The 17,220-nt window shown below is 38.4% G+C and overlaps 1 protein-coding gene across 3 annotated transcripts in view; it reads left to right on the top strand.

Annotated features, from left to right (window-relative positions):
* Positions 1 to 17,220, top strand: part of apbb2b (amyloid beta (A4) precursor protein-binding, family B, member 2b) — a 44,553-nt gene that overhangs the window by 8,008 nt on the left and 19,325 nt on the right. For all 3 annotated transcript variants that reach the window (XM_056771265.1, XM_056771256.1, XM_056771247.1), the window contains exons 2-7: positions 4,465 to 4,519; positions 7,951 to 8,081; positions 8,474 to 8,519; positions 9,149 to 10,090; positions 16,261 to 16,478; positions 16,636 to 16,821. In XM_056771265.1, coding sequence (XP_056627243.1) covers positions 9,151 to 10,090; positions 16,261 to 16,478; positions 16,636 to 16,821 — 1,344 coding nt within the window. In that variant the 5' untranslated portion in view covers positions 4,465 to 4,519; positions 7,951 to 8,081; positions 8,474 to 8,519; positions 9,149 to 9,150. The remainder of the gene's footprint in view (positions 1 to 4,464; positions 4,520 to 7,950; positions 8,082 to 8,473; positions 8,520 to 9,148; positions 10,091 to 16,260; positions 16,479 to 16,635; positions 16,822 to 17,220) is intronic.

The raw sequence follows: 17,220 nt of genomic DNA, 5'->3' as shown, positions 1-17,220 counted from the left end.
AGTGGTAAGAGAGTCCCTCTGGAGTGTTGAGTGTTGAATGTGAAGTGTCTTTGAATATGACATGCAGTGTCACAGGACCAGAGCCGTGGAATGTCACCATCAGGATGACATCACTGAAACATTACCCGTGATGGTGCAGGATCGTACTGGTTGCATATCTGTGAGTGTGTTTGTGTGTGTGTATAGGAATGACGCCCACTCCAGATGTTCAGCATTAGCGCATGTTTCAGGATGATGGACTTTTTAGTGACACCCCCCACCCCCAATTCCTGTCTGCTGTTGGAACAGGAAATGGCTTTTTGGCGCATTTCAGCTCCTGTGCTGTGCTAGCCTCTGGCACTCACACAACACCCTGTGTTTGTGTATGAGAATGCTTCTACGTGATTGTTTCAGAGCCAGGCTAGGTATTGTTTTCTGTCCCTACTACTTAAATGGGTTGTTCTGTGTTCAAACAAACTTGCTGGTATGTGTCTTATTAACAAAGAAAGTAAATAAATTCAAGAATACTCCTCATTAGCTCTGGTCCAAAATCTTTTGATCTGTGCTGCTTTCTGTTGCCTACATAGGCATCCAAACTAGAATGGACCGATTTAAGAGGCTGATGTGGAATGTCTACATAGACAAAAATTCCATGCATTATACAAGTGGCATTGCTTTTTAAAGGGATAGTTCAGCCCAAAACTCAAATTTGCCGTTTATTTACTCACCCTCAGGCAATGCCATTTTTTTCTTGAGGAGAACCATAAAGAAGATTGTTTGGTAAATCCGTAGCCCTCTCTGCTTCATATAATGGGAGTATATGGGGTCCACCGGTCTAAGAGTTCCTAGTGCACATAATTCCAAAAAGCGGCTCCTGGTGACATGTTGACGTTTCGCGAAGTGACTCGCTCAATATTTTCATAAATCTGAACGCCATTATTAATAATATTAGCCATAATGAGCAGCCTCAACACTCGCTTTCTGCAGGTGGCGCTAAACGTACCAGAAACTGGTATGCCATCCGCCACCAAGTACTTCAAGAAGAAGATTGCGTGCAGAGGCTGCACATTATGACTAATATTCTTAAAAATGATGTTCAGTTTAATGAAAATATCAAACGATTCGCTTCACAAAACGTCAACATGTTGCCAGGAGCCGCTTTTTGGAATTATGTGCTTTAGGAACTCTTAGACAGGTGGACCCCATAGACTTCCATTATATGAAGCATAGTAGGCTGTGGATTTACCAAACAATCTTCTTTATGGTTCTACTCAAGACAAAATGGCACCTACATATCAGATGGCCTGAGTGTGAGTAAATAAATGGCAAATTGGAGTTTTTGGCTGAACTATCCCTTTTAAGTCGTGATGTAAGGAAAACTATTTCCGAGTCCAAGCCTTCACTCGTTGAATGTAAAGCAACTATTTAAACAGCTGTTTATATCACACATCCATGCATTTTTTTTTAACTAAGACAACACTATTTTACTAAATTGTGAGATTTAACATCTGAGATTTTGTTATGGAAATAAACCATAAGTGGATATCGGCAAATATCACTTGCCAATGGCATCTGATAGAGCCTGTGGACCTGGAAATTATATATGACCTTCTATAAATGGTGGTGTGTGACATCAGGTTCAACAAGTGGATAAGACATGACTTACAATTGATTGCCTTTGAAACGGTCTATGCATCGGCAGTGTTCTTAAAGTGCTTTCTCCTTATGGAGCTTGCTAGGTTTTGATACAAAGCAAATGTCTGATTCGTGTGTTACGTCTAGCTCTGTGTTTCTCTGGCATGACAGTTGTGATTTATGGCGTTTCATCTCGTTTGATCTTATAGTGGTTATTAAGTGTTGATATAGCAATACACGGTTGTCACTCCTCAAAGGAGCATTATCAGAGCATATTGAATCAAAGAAACGGCCTCCTCGCCTGCTGTGTTTGCCTTAGATCAGCAATTTCTTTCCAATAAGAAAGATATCACAGTATAACTCGGGAACAGATAAGATATTGCCACACGGACTCCACATCTGCAGAATTCCACAGTTTCACAGACCTCCACAAAATTGGAGCTTCTTACATTCAAAGTTCGGTTGCAGTTTTCCCACTATTTATTGAGAAGCATTCACTCAGTAGGCTGCATAAATTGGCTTCATGGTTCGGTTTAGATTACAAAAAGATTTTTTTAAAGAATCACAGATTTTGTGGTTGTACTTTGGCTTTAACAATTATTTGCAAGAGTGCACGTGATCGGAGTGAGAAAACGTGTGTTGAGGAAAATGCAAACGGGACTAATTTATGCATCTCAAAGCTTCTTGTGTGCAGAAAATGACTGTTTATACAGATGTTGATGAAAACCCAAAGTGTTGTGGGATTTTTTCCCTTTCTTCTTTTCTTTCTATCGCGATTAGAACTCCAGTTCCCTCTTTCTCACTATCTCTCTTTCTTTTCTTCTTTTTTCTCTGTAATTTGGCTGCAATTTTTACAGCGAGCACAGAAACCACATCTTTGATATGAAGCTCTGCGTGTGTGTGCGCGAGATTTCTCTCTGAAATGTGACCTCGACTTGGCTTTTGCATCTTTTTCCAGCGTACATCTGTGCGTTTTAGTGTATAAGCGTTCATGAAATGTTTTGAATGGAGTTTATATGGGGTTTTCTTCCACGGTTCTGATTGAATGCTCTTTTATGGCCGGGCAGAGATATGCACAGTTATGAGAAGCAGATAACTCTGACGTTTCCACCCTGTTTCTGCCGCTTAATAAATTTGCTTTAATCTCACCAGTCTGGCTGTTTCTTTCTCTCACCCTTAGCGGGGTGCTTCACAGAACCCAGCTCTGTTTTTGATTTACACATCATTGTTTCCCCTATGTTTCGGCTTTGGGGGGGGGGGGGGGCGTATGAGCTATGTGCGGTCTCTATATTTTCTATATTTATATGCCTTTGTGGCGGAGGTCCGGACAATACTTTTTCAAATAAATCATATTTAATCAATTGAGCCCAGTCGAATATGTATATAAAAACATCTAATGTTTTATCAGGCCATTTATTCTATATTCAGAGACCAACAATTTGTATGCACTCGTGCTAAAGCAGAGTCCTAGTGGCCTATTTTAATAAAACTACTGACAACTAAATGTCACAACTGAAAATAATTTATCATGAGCAGAAGTACTTACAAAGTTACTAAAAAGTAGCATTTTCATGCCATTCATACTAGAACTGATTCTAAATAATCCCAGATCAAAACATGAGTCATTATGAAATGCTCTTAACATGCTTATTATTCATGCTATTGATATTATTAATATCATTAATGCTAAATGTAGATACAAGAAGTTATGGTTTATAATGCAACAAACCTATATTGCAAACTGTAAACTGACTGACAGCCTAAAATACTTCATTACTGCTGCATTTCGTTTACTTAAGTGTTACAGTAAAAGTGTCCATTAATTTACATGATATAGGTGTCTGCAGGTCTTTAAATGTGACGCGTCTGTGGCGGGAGAAGCAGCATTTACGGAGCAGAAAGGGTTAAAATGAAATGCGTGTTGCACTATATGAAGATATCAAAGATATCGGCCAAATATTTCCCTGAGTGCGTGTGATGTGTACAGCTCATTTATGTAGACGCGATGCTCAATTCAAACTACAGAAATTATCTGATAATGTGAATGGTTCATTATGTCCCGCGGTCCGAATGTAACGAAGCCAAGCTGGGCGGAAACCTGTCATCCAGTGGTGATAGGACAGTTGCTGCCTGTCAGGGGCAGGGCGTGCGTCCTTTCTTTACTTAGCCATTTTATATTTGCGTTTACAAACGCAAATATTTTTATCTGCTTGCTTTTCCGGTGTTTGACAGGAAATATTGTTGGACACGCGCTCTTTGTCCACTGGTCGGAGTGTGCTTACCTGTGTGTGAGCGGAGCGCACGTGTCTGTGTGTGCGCACGCATCTGAGCGGAGCGGAATTCGATACGGAGACCAAAGGAGAATTGTAAACGTAGAGACTGAAATGAAATGCCGCCGTATAAATAAGATAAAGACCAAAATGTGATTTAGTTTGTTTAGTAAAATAAAAAGGTATAGACAAGTTCTGTAGGAAAGGTAACCTTAAACGCTCTTTTCTACTCCTGTGATCTGGCGCTATATATAAAATAAGATTAACTTGACCTTCAAGGGGGCGGGTGGTGCCGTTGGAGGGGGGAGTGCCCCCCTAAGGTAATGGTAGGGGAAACACTGCACATTATGCGACAGGACACATTTACTTCTGTTTTTCTGTACATTTACTGCAGTTTTTTTCAGCTGCTAAAACTGTCAGTTAGAATCTTTGTGTATTTAGAAAGTCTAAATGAATCTTGATGTGTTCATTGATGTTTTATGTTTTGGTTAATATTGACTTGGGTTAAAATTGACATTATAACACACACACATACGCATACACATACATTAACTTAATAGTATTTTTCTTTTTATTGCAGAGGTGGCGTATCATTTGAACGTGACAGAAGCACCTCCCTTCTTGCAAAGATACAGGTGTGTTTGTGTGTGTGTGTGTGTGTGTAAGAGAGAGTGTGAGATGTGCTTTTTTGAGATGGGTAATTAAAGCCTTCAGAAAATGACATGCCAGAAATTCTTCGGCTTTCTCTTACATTCCTGTTGTTTATGCTCCTTGTAAAGACCTTGTATTTTGAGGGTGTGTGTGTTATGATTATAGACGTAGCATCCGGATGACAAACTCTGTCTCTACAAAGTGCTGCAAAATCCATTTCTTTAAAAAAAGTAAGGAGTGGAAAAGAACAGAACACATAATTCATTCTGTTGTTTGTTTATTTGTGTGTATCTGTTTGTGTATGTATGCGTGTGTGTGAGTGTGTTTGCGTGCGTTTGTGCGTGTGTCCTTGTAAACCCATAAAGTGTGTGGAACAAGTGTCCCTACAAAGATAGAAATACCAGTCATTTTTGAGTCATTTCTAAAGGTTTCCCTGAGGGTTCGGCGATACAATAAAAAGTTTGTACAGTATAAAAATCATTTTGTCTATGGAAAGTCCCCATAAAACTTGAAAACCCAACATTGGTGTTTGTGAGATCCAGCTGCATTTCTGCAGCAGTAGAGCTTTAGAAGGTTTCACAAAAATGCGTTACATTTTTAGTGTTGCAGTAATAATTTCATCCCAGACATGTTCTCTTTATTACCTAAACCTTATGTTGACCTCAGTATTTTCTTTCATCTGTGTAACACATAACTTGAAAAACTTACTATACAGAGAAAATTCTTAACGATTTAAGTTGAATTTATGATCAGACATAAAAGAATTACTGTAGTGAGGTTTAATTCATGTACTGAAAAAGACACACACAGATCATCTTTGAAGGTTATGAATCTAGCAACCTCTTGACTGAGAGTGAGACAGAGAAGGAGAGAGAGAGAGATTATAAAAGAGCCACCAGTCGGAGATCTGTAATTACGAGTCACCACACACACACACACACAGTCGCACACGTAACTATACTGCTTCTGTATGTTTGCTTTTCAAAAAATATGAAATACATGGATACAAAATGTCAAACTGAACCAAAATCTTAGTTATTATCTTTAGAATGTATTTCCTTCTGTATCTGTTTTGTCTCCTGTCCTCATGCTAAATAACAGCACCCTTAAAACTTAAGGGGCATGACAATTTACAATATATTTATATGTAATTTTTTTATATATATTTTTGTCTATTTTGTATATTTCATATAATTCATTCATGTCTGCACAGAAAGTAAACTACACAAAATATATTGCTAAGATTCAAGATTTCATTTTTATGTGCTACATACATTTTATTAAATACTGAGGTGAACATAAGGTTGAGGTAATAAAGATAACATGTCTGCGGTAAATGTATTCCTTAACACCAAAAGTTTGACTTTTTGTGAAACGTCATGAAGCTCTTTTTGTGTCACTGGAATGACCAGTGTATGTGTGTGTTACAATTATCTATACATTGTTATTATAAAAAAATAAGTGAATAGCTAAAATTTCCAGCTGATGAACGATTACACATTGACAGCCATTTCTATTGAAATGTAATGGTTTTGCTCACTTAACATGTGAAACTGCACCGCACAAGCTTAAAAGAAACATGACACTATCAACTGTTGGTGTGTGGACAATAATATAGTTCTTGGAGTAAACAAGCCAACTTAATGCACAGTTTGAGTTAAACTGACAAACAAAGATACACTCTAAAAATGGCTGGGTAAAAACAACCCAATTGGCAACCCAGCGCTGGGTAAATATTGGACAGAACACATGCTGGGTTAAAGTAACCCAGCATACTGGGTTACACATGATAATTATTTATCATGGTTATTGAAAAAAACTAAAAATGTAGTCATTTTAACTATTAATGTGTTTAATTCTGGGTTATTCTTGCTGGGTTATTCTTAATTTATTCTGTACTTCATTGTCAATCAAGACAATTGACATTTGTTTTTAAAAAAATAATTTTTATTTGACTGTAAAAATAATTGTTAATAAAAATGTCAACTTTTACACCCAGTAACAGCAATATTTTTAGAAGAAAACAGTTTAATTATAATAAATAGAAATGTTTCATATCAAACATTAACAAGCATTATAAATAACATTATAAATGACTAATAAAAATACTCCACAATATGTAGCAACAAATGTAAATTAATAAAACTAACTAAAGACATATAAATTATGTATAATACATTATGAATTACACCACTTAATACACTAAGAAACCACACGTGCAGCAAATCAACTCATTAAATACAGGCTACCACACTCGTCTTTCTTTATCATATGCACAAACCTTGAAATGTTTGGTTTAAAACAGAGGGAGCAACATAATTGACTGGCCGCTTAATATCCAGAGTGGACACAGAGAGAGGCGTTCCTGAACCGTGAATGCTTGCCCGCGCTCGAGGGGCACTCGCAGGTTTGACTCAAATTTTGTTAAATTCTCACTAAAGTTCATAAACTTCGCTTACATGTGATGGGGTTCACTAAAATTGTATTAATTCGCATTTTCGCGCATCTTCCCAGGACTATGCGAGGTCAATTTATTTGTAATGGTGATCTAAGGTAACAGTTGCTGGTCGTCTAAATTACATCACTAATGTTAGTTAAGACACTGTTGCCTTGCAAAACATTACAAGTTATTTTAATATTAATAAATATTCAATTAAAACGTAAAAATACTTAGCTTTAAATTGCCCTAGCCAGTGACTTTGCCCCTTTGTTCTTTATAAAAATGAAAGTTGCGAAGTACACTCAACGTCTTCAGGGCGGTAAGCGCTCGAGACTCTTCAAATAACCCAGCGGCAGAAACAACCCAGCACATTAACCCAGCGGGTTTAACCCAACACCTTGAAACATAAAACTACCCAAAAAGTGTTTAACATGTGGAAAAATAACCCAACAAAACAACCCAACGGACTCAACCCAGCGGTATGGGTTAAAAATAACCCAGCCATTTTTAGAGTGTACTGTTCTTGGCCTGAGGTTTAGCAATTTGCAAAAAGGAGGTATAAGCTAAAATCATCATTGAAATCACTGCAATATATACAAATAAGCTTGATTTCTTTTTATGTCAACAGAACCATCTTGGATATTTTATACATCAGCCTTCTTATTTTGGGGGAAGTTTTAGATTTCTATGCCCTTTTAGATAATAATTTAATTCACATTTTCTACCTGCAAATGTGTTTCCCTTTGAGACTGTGTGTGCGTGTATGTGTTTGTTTGTGGCTCCTCCCTGACAGTTATTTTTGTCTTCGCACTCCAGTAGCACATTTCCACCCCATGCTGTTTACACACACATCAGGAGATGTCCCATCAAACCCAACACACACGCATAATAACCTTAGCTCAGACATGGCCGGAGTAAAAATACATTCATTAAAAATTTCTAAATGCTTTTTTGTCATTGTTTTATTTTGTTCAGAATACATTTCTCAAGTACTTCCATGGTAACATACTCGGCTGGTGCTGATTGTCCGAAACATTGATGATGCACTGATTCTACACAATGGAACAGGAGGCTCTGTGGAAATACCCACAATCCTCAGCTCCCTGGTGAGTGTGCTTGTCTGTGTGCTTCATCTTATTATATGTGTAGTATGTATTTTAATTAGTTGTGTGCATTTGTGTTTGCGTGTGTGTTACAAAATGATGTTATATAAAGATAATCGGTTGTGCCTTAATACATTTTAAATGCATAAACTGAATTTAAAGTTGTATTATGTTGTCGAGTGATACTATTTATCTGTTCCAAAGCGTAAAATAGGTTTTTATTAAACAAATTTGTGTGTATTCTGATTTTAAGTCTATTGGACCATTATATTAAATGTGAAGTTTTCAAAATCGATTAGGATGCTCTCATAGAATGCAGCTGTCTGTTCATGCAGCAAAGCAGCTGTCAAGTTTATGCAGATGATGTAAGAATCTCATTGTGCTATTTCTTGCAGATTTACATTGACAACGTCCCAGGCTCATCGAGAAAACCTGTCCAAGGTCAGACAGCCCTCAGAATCTGATTTGTGTTTTTATGCAATTTGTTGAATTAAGTGGATGTCATTGGTCTCTCACAAAGACTCTGGTGTCCATATGAATCTTCCTTGAGAGCGTTTAGTGAACTTTTCTTTCAGTGTGGACCTGATTTAATTTTGTCGCCAATCGCATCAGAGCAGGAAAGACTGGGTTGTGAGTGAGCAATGAATGATTTAACTTGATTTTCAATGTGCTAATTCAGTTTGATAGCGCAGCAGCGCAGTCCGTAGAGTTACGTGAACAGAGAGGAATAAACTTTTCATGAACATTGGTCTTAATGTTGATCTTTAGTAGATTTCATTTAATCTTGAAACCATGTTCATGACTAATTTCAGTCTGTCTTTGTGCAATTTTTTAAATGATATGGATATTAAATGAGAAAGCATTTTCCATAATAACCTCATAACTGACATTGAAAAGTAATTGACAGTAATTTTAGAGAAAGAAAAACAAGATTAGGAAAATGCGTTTCAAAAGTAAGTGGGCAAAAATTTCGATTTATGTTTAGTGAATGAAGAGAGTTATGTATAATACACTATTTGTTTTTGCACTGTTTTGCATGTGTTTTTAATTGCTCTTTTGCTTTTTCTTAGCCATGATGTCAGTCTGCGTACCTCCACCATGTAACTCCTCCTCCTCTGTGGACGTAGCCAATCACAACGGGCCCTCTGCAACTCCACCCACTTCACTCAGCCTGCGTTCCTCACACAATCAGCTGCTCAGTGGCGATGTCATCAAACAGGGCCAGGTCACGCCCCCCAAGTGTCGAAAGAAGTACGCCCTCACAAGCATTCAGAGCGCGATGGGACTCGGTGAAGGAGGGACGCCACCATCGTCATCTTCTGCCAATCCGAAACTGGCCAAAAACGGCGCAAATCAGTTACGTAAAGCGGCGGAACAGCAGGATCACAACAAAAACCCCACCATAGAAGATGAAGATGGAAACACGGCAGAGGAATCGGAGCTCAATGTTGATGACGACTTGAGCATTGAGAAATTAAGCCTTGACAGCGAGTCAAACACTGATGTCGATCACAGTGACTTTGACCCTAATAATGAGCTTAATGAGGATGTAAATGAGTTGATTAATGATGACACTAATGAAGAGAATCTAGTTCAGCCTTTGGAGAATTGTGACGACCTGCTCATTCTTTCTGAGAAAAACGAAATTGTCTCGGACAGAAAGTCCTCTGACAACCTTAAGACCAAGAGTTACCTGGAGTCGTGCCTCAATGCCCTGTCATATGACCTGCCTGATGTGCAGGATGATGTCACAAAACCATTGCTGGAGAAGGAGAAGAATCCTATTCCCACGTCTCTAAGGAAACAGCAAAGCCCCGAGGACACGCCCCTGCTGTCTGTTGGCTCTTCGTCTTGCTCTTCTTCACCTGAGACGAAAAAAGACAGACCACGGACGGGAGCCAAGACAGACCGCGCACTAAACCGCATCCAGAACCTTCCGCACAGCGATGAGGAGTCCAGCTGGACCACACTGTCACAAGACAGCGCATCGCTAGGCTCACCAGAGGAGAGCGGTACGTACAAGTGTGTTGGCATGTGTATGTGCTGGTGTCCATTGCGGTTTTGTGTGTGTGATTTGGCCTCATGTAGTGGATATGGCGGACACATGAGGTATGTGTGGTTTGGAACTGGGGTTTTTGTGTATTTGGGCTTTTCTCTTCACTGGAGTGTGATAGGTAATCAAAGGCTAGTGTTTGTAAGCAAGCGTCTTGTTTGGCTCTATGGCAGAGGTGAGAGGAAAAGTCGATTTTTTAAAAAGTTGTCAAAAAAATACAGTATCGTAAATTCATCTGGTAACTTCAAAATGCTTTGTATACTGTATTCATTTTCTCATTTTATTATTACGGTGTTTATTTGAAGTTTCATAAAATTTAATCACTTTTTATAGTGAAAAGCTTAAGAATTTGTGCACACCAGAAGTGTTTTTGCCTTGAATTTACTGTGATATGTACGTTAAATCAGGATTATTTACTGGGATGTAGGGAAGCACCGATACTATTTTTACTACTTCTGTTAACGACCTGAACAAAGACCAGGTATGGCCAAATTTCTTTACACCTATCGCTAGCTTCTGTTAAAAGAATGAGCCCTTTTAAACAGTAAACGACTCACGCTAAGTGTTTCTTTCCCAAAATCCATTATAAGGAAACAGCTAAACATACCAAAACAACGGGAATCCAATTTTAATACATTTTGTTTATCACTGATATCAAACATAAACATGATAATAGAAAAGTTTTAAGTTCTTAGTTTGTCGCTAAACAATTTTAACGTGAGACATTGTTATCCCTGGAACAAGTGCTTGTTCTTTTAACAGTTGCTTATGTTAACTACAATTAAGGTTTAATAGAAATTTGGTTTTGGTCGTTGTTTCGGTAGGCTACGTTAAACTATTTTCTTATAATGGATGATCGGACTCGTTCTTTAAACACCAGCTAGTGTTTATAACAAGGCTCAACAGAAATCTGGGCTTCCCTGGTATGTTGAACTTAGTTTGTTAAGCGTTTTAGAAAGTCATCCGGTTCGTCGCCTCCCGACCACAAATTTAGGTTTACAAGCCATTTTTTCTCTGTCAATACTCGCATTTTCCCTTTCATAAACATCAAATTTTGCTACACAATAAAAACACGGTGTGGATGTGAATTAGGATGTTATCTAGCAAAACAATTAGTCATGTTTCAAGGAAACAAAAAAATGAATGACCTTTTAACATAAATTAAATTCACGGCTTGCACTGCCTTGAGTGACTCCATGTAGCGCGTCGATGACTTTGAGTGATACCTAATCACGTCTGAAAGGTCAGTTTGTTTACTACAGAAGAAATAAACACAAGGACGACTTCTATAAGTGCATTTTAAAGGGATACGTTGCCCAAAAAGGAAGACATATGTTACGCTTTCATTGCAGGTTAGTTTATTTGGTGGCAACTGTGATTTTAAACGGTGGGTTATATGTGGTTCTTACAAGTTACATGGTTTTAGTGAAGCTGTTTCTGTGGTAACAACCAAGCATCATCTCTGCCCTCAACTGTCACTTATACCAGGCTGGCATTGGGACAGTATTAATCTATATCTCTATCACCACAGACAGGATAACTTAACAGGTGCGTGGCGGGTCTTTTTGGCCCACAAGTTGGCTTTTGGACAGGTGTGAACTGGTTTTACACATAGATGTTAGCTTGCAATGATTGCTAGGTTGCGTGATAGTTCGTTGGGTGACTCTGCAGGAAAAATGATCCCGGGGTTGCCGGGGTGACCGGAATTTTTTGAGAGGGAGGTGTGTCCGAATGTCAACACAACCGATGGCTTGTCACATAAGACAGGATGCCGATATCTTCCTGCCTGTCCGATTTGGATGAAAATAAACCGAAATAAACACACTCTGCCGCTTTCGTTGTCTCTTCCACCCCGACACACTCCCTCTCTTTCTCCGTCAGTCGCTCGCCCCCTCTTTCTCGGTCTTTCTCTGGCTGTACCTCTGCTTTCCCTCACTCTCTTCTCATGTTATCCTCTCTGCTCGCAACTGCTCAGTCATGATGCTGGGTAATGACTACATGCTGGCCATTGTTATAGTGAATTACGAGGGTAGGTACCGTGCGTGTGTGCGTGTGGTCGTGAGTCAGTGCTGCGCATGTAGCTACGCATCTCGCTTGCGTGTGCAGTGCATGCTCATAAACGCAGGCGGAGAAAAGACAGATAAGACAGAGAGGATGCAGCGAGGGGTGTCTCGAGCAGTGTGCAGAATATCAAAGTTTGTGCATACAGTATGTTCATGCCTCCTTGTGTGTGCGTGTGCATGAATTTTACAGCTGTGCTCCCCTCCCCCTCTGCCTGGACATGCTTTATAGACTGCAAAGATGGGGAAAGCAAAGACATAAAACCAAAGTGGGTCGATTGTTAGATCTAGCATAGAAAACTAGGTTGAACGTAGTTAGTGTATACTACCACTATTTCTTGTTCTGTGTGTGTCTGTGTCTTCCATCCCTACTGTGTTTTTTTTTAAATAATGTCCAGAAAATAATCGATCCTCATCCTCTTAGTTTTGTTGTGATTGTGTCCATGAAGATTGTGCTCTCCAGTACTGCAGTGATGTTTTAAGGTAGCTGACCCACTTATGCATCAGGGACTTCAACTCCCATAATGCCCATCTGCTTAAAGGAACAGTTCATTCAAAAATTTTAATTCTTTATTTAATTACTCACCCTCGAGTTGTTCCAAATTTATATAAAAAAGTATTTATACAGAGAAAGATATTTGGAACAATGCTTGTAACCAGACAGTTCTTAGCCTACATTGACTACCATAGTAGGAAAAATAGTTTATACATTTGTTTGTTCTGTTGAACACAAAATAAGATATTTTGAAGAATGTAGGAAAGCGATCAGTTCTGGGGCACTTATGACTACCATTGAAATTCTTCCTGGTATGGCAGTCAATGGTGGTCAAGAACTGTTTGGTTCATCAGAACAAAGAAAATTATACAGATTTGGAACAACTTGAGAGTTAGTAAATGATGACAGAATCTTTTATTTAAAGGCCAGTTCACACAGACATAAATATTAAAATATGTATAAACTTATACTCTAATATTTATAATATATAAACTTAATACCTCATTTAAGGTCTAAAACCTTGACCAAATTTGCATTTAGAAAATATAAGCATTCAAAACTCAGTCTTTCGCTAACACGGATCAATGATTTTTAGGAAATCAATCTCCACTTCAGCTTCATAACAAATACCAGGTTGTGAAGTGATGTAAAAGGTATTGGCTGTTTATAAAGTGGGAGGGGGTTCTCAATATGTCCCGAAATCACGTCAACACATCAAACTAAGCTGCCAGTTCACTAGGTTTTTAAATATTAAAATAAGAAAGAATTTACTGTTACTATACCGCAGTGCCTCGTTGTTTCTCATCTCTAATGGGCACTTGTTGTGTTTGCTTGCCATGCTGGGAACAAGCTAGTTTTGGCCACAACCTGTTTCGCTCTTCTGTCAAAAATCTCTAACTCTCACTGAAGCGAGAAACACTGTACTGCTCAACTCACCCAGCCTTGTTATATTATTATTCACTTTATGTGACCAAACAGCAGGTATTTATTAAATCAAATTTATTTGACAGATTATCACTCTGTGTCCTAACCAGGCACAACGTTTTCAACTAAAGCTTCAACAGTTGTTTCCCTGCTGAAAAAGCAACACAAAATCGAATGGTTTTAATTACAGATACCATTATGAATAATCATCTGTTTACCATTGAATCAATTACTTATGTGTAGCTTTAGGCCTGTTTCAAGATTCAATGGTTTCAAAAAGTAATCTGCAAGTTGCTGAAGTGTTCTGTTGGTTCCTATCCCACCAACACATTATCAGTAGGTAGGGACCATTATAATTTCATTTGACAGCAGTTCCCAGTATAGACGGTATCATCTTAACAATATAAACAAACAGTACTACGCATGCGCTTTTTTGTGACCCCGACTGAACCTTCGGTACACATTCACAAACAATAGAGTGCCTGTAGATTTTTTCTGATAACAATCAAAATAAATATTATTTATTTAGACTCCGATACCAAGCTCAACTGCTGGATTTCAATGTACCATACATTTTTCTAAATGCGACCGAACTACAGGACCCATTCAACAAATAGTTTATTTAATAAAATGAACGTACAACAAAATTCAACAAATCGTTTATTTAATACAATTATTGTAAAGCAAAATAATAATACAAATGAATATTAACATAAATTAAATAACCTATAAATAGTTTTATTTTTAGACACTAGCCGAACACAAACCGGAAGTTATCTAGGATGATGAAAACATGTATGAGAAAGTCAACTTATAGTGACTATGAGACATTCAACTGCTTGATAAGGCAGAGCATTCTCTACAAGATGTTCTAGCGATGTAGCTACTAGTTCTATCATAATAACAGACACGTAATAATCTTAAAACAACAATTTGTGTGCATGCCATTTAATGTTTTTATGAGCTCTGCCGCCGCACATAACCGTGTGATGCTTGACAATACATTTTGAGCTGGCCACGCCCCCTCTCGATACAGAGTCATTGCGTGAAGGCGGAGTGGCCTGCTCAAAATGCATTTTCAAGTCCACATTGAATTTTGCAACACCCAACGCGCTGTTTGTAAATCAAAATGTAATCCCAAATGTTCAACCTGTTAATGTTAATGCATTTAGGGAAAATAACATTTGAATTTTCATTTTGCTATAGTTTTGCTTGACTATCTTAAACATATATAATCAATCCGGGGAATGCATTTTAATTGTAATTTTGAAACTTAAAGAGCATCAAAATATTAATTTAAATAATGTATTTTATTTTCATTTTGCACTTGATGTTCCACATATGTTATTTGAAATGTATATTTAAAAGCACAATTGCATTGTCATTTTACATACTCCATTGCCATTTTGCGTATTGCATTTGTTAATACACAAAATACCAACCAATATTCTTCCATATAACAGTTGGTGGACACCAAGAGCATGTAAATAAGTTACATAAACACAACATGGGTATGGGAGTCATTCTTCCGGGATTGGGACGGGATGGGATTTCCCCACAGTTTTTTCGTGGGATTTGGATGGAACGGGATTTTTTTGTGGGAGTAGGATGGGAGAGGTTTGAAAATCCACTCCTGTGTCACCCTCTAATCCCTGACAAGCGAACATCTAAAACAACAATGCTGATCGTAGGTTTGTGGTGGTGTTATGTGAAGATTGACACAAATTCCTCTGAGAGCTCTTTTAAACTTACACAATCAATTTTAAGGCGTCTAAGCTTTTGTGAGGATGTGTTTCCTGTCATGAATCTGTTCAACATGTGTGTTGTGTAAGAGACTCCAGTGGTTTTCCTTGCCCGGATTTCAAAGCGTGAATAAGGCTCTTACTAACATCTGAAACACGAAACAAAAATCACCAGCTGCTGTGCGATGACAGACAGAACAGACAGTAGCGGGTTCGTGTTTGTGTTTATGAAAGGAAGGGATTTTTATGTATGATTATAGAATAAAATAAAATAATGATAGTCTATCAAAGATTTCTAACAAGAAGATGTTAGACATAATTATTGTACTTTTGAGTTATTGGCTTCGTTGTGTCTTATTTTAACTTTAACAGCCATTAACTGCTATAAGTAACATGTGGTATGTGTGAACTCCATTCATAACGATTAAAATTCTATTAGACATTACAGGGTCCTCATTTCCACAGATAGTTTTATTATTATGTTGCCACTTGAAATGTCCCTGTAAACAGATCAAATCTGTCGTCCGCATGTTTGGAGTTCACACTAAGAACAATCCTTTAGTAACTAGCGACCACACTAACAGACAGTATCGTTGTTTATTCTTAGCTTGCGTGCTACACTGTCACATTTGAAATGCACAACCCTTCTAAATTGGTATGTGTTTTGATTGGATGTTGGACTGTAAGTGTTTTATTGTTCATCATCTGAAAAAATTGCTCTAAAAGTGATCACAACCGTATCGTTCCACTGCATCCCTATAGGTATATTTGTGTGTGTGTTACGCCTTTTTCTTTATAGTAACGGTTATTTTCCCATTGCACATTGTAACAAAAGTCTTATTTCGCATATCTTAAATGACAGGTGTGGACCACGCCTGGGCTTATGTCCAAAATCATTTGTTTGCAGATATCTGGGGCGAGCAGTCGTTTCAGACAGACCCTGATTTGCCTCCAGGATGGAAGATGATGACAGACATGGCTGGTATTTATTACTGGCACATTCCAACGGGTACCACACAGTGGGAGAGACCCGCCCCATGCCATCCAGTGGCAACTGGACCCAGCCATGCCAGCCGCAAACACTCACTAGGCTCCCTGTCCCCCTCGCCCACCCCAGATCATGAGGTACGGACAAACCCGTGCATGAGATATGAAGTCATGTGGTTGAAAATAGACACGGATGGCTTCCACTTACTCTTAGTTGCTCTTATTGGCTATTTTGTTCAGGAAATCAAACAGAAATCCACCAGATTGACCCTCTGTATCGTTTATTCTTTCTCAGTCAATGTCTCACGCCGATGTGTTTTTCGGAGCGTCTAGTCGCTCAGGAAGCACCACCTCCGACAGCTCCTCTGACCCGGCTCCCATCCCCTCCTCTTCCTGTGTAGACCCCACCCCTATTCTCTCTTCAAACTCGTCCTCTGATGGGAATGTTCCTTCCTGCGGATTTGTCAACAGCTGCTACTTCGTAAGTCAATTCATCAGTAAGCCATTTACCGAAAAGCTAAACCTCAATGGGCATATCCTGCAATTCTGTAGCTGTTCATGTACCAAAACATAAATGGATATTTCTTAAACTTCTGACCAATTACAATACATTAAAGCATTATAACTTTGCGAACATGAGTTAGCCAATAATAGGTTATCATAGAATTGACAGTATTCAAGTTTCTGAAGAATTTATAGATCTGGGTAAATGATTTGTATGGTTACAGGTATGGCTCAACTGTGTGATGGGCTGTATTTAAGAATGTTGTTTATACACATAGATACTGCTTTGCCTTATGCACCTGAGTGGCAAAATAGAACTTAATCGAGTGCATTAGCAGTTGCTTTAGTTCCACATTAAGTCATTTGTTATTCAGGT

Source organism: Triplophysa dalaica, chromosome 2, assembly GCF_015846415.1.
Source record: "Triplophysa dalaica isolate WHDGS20190420 chromosome 2, ASM1584641v1, whole genome shotgun sequence".
Lineage (NCBI taxonomy): Eukaryota > Metazoa > Chordata > Actinopteri > Cypriniformes > Nemacheilidae > Triplophysa > Triplophysa dalaica.
Note: the sequence above shows the minus strand (reverse complement) of the source record. Positions and strands in the feature narration are given on the sequence as shown.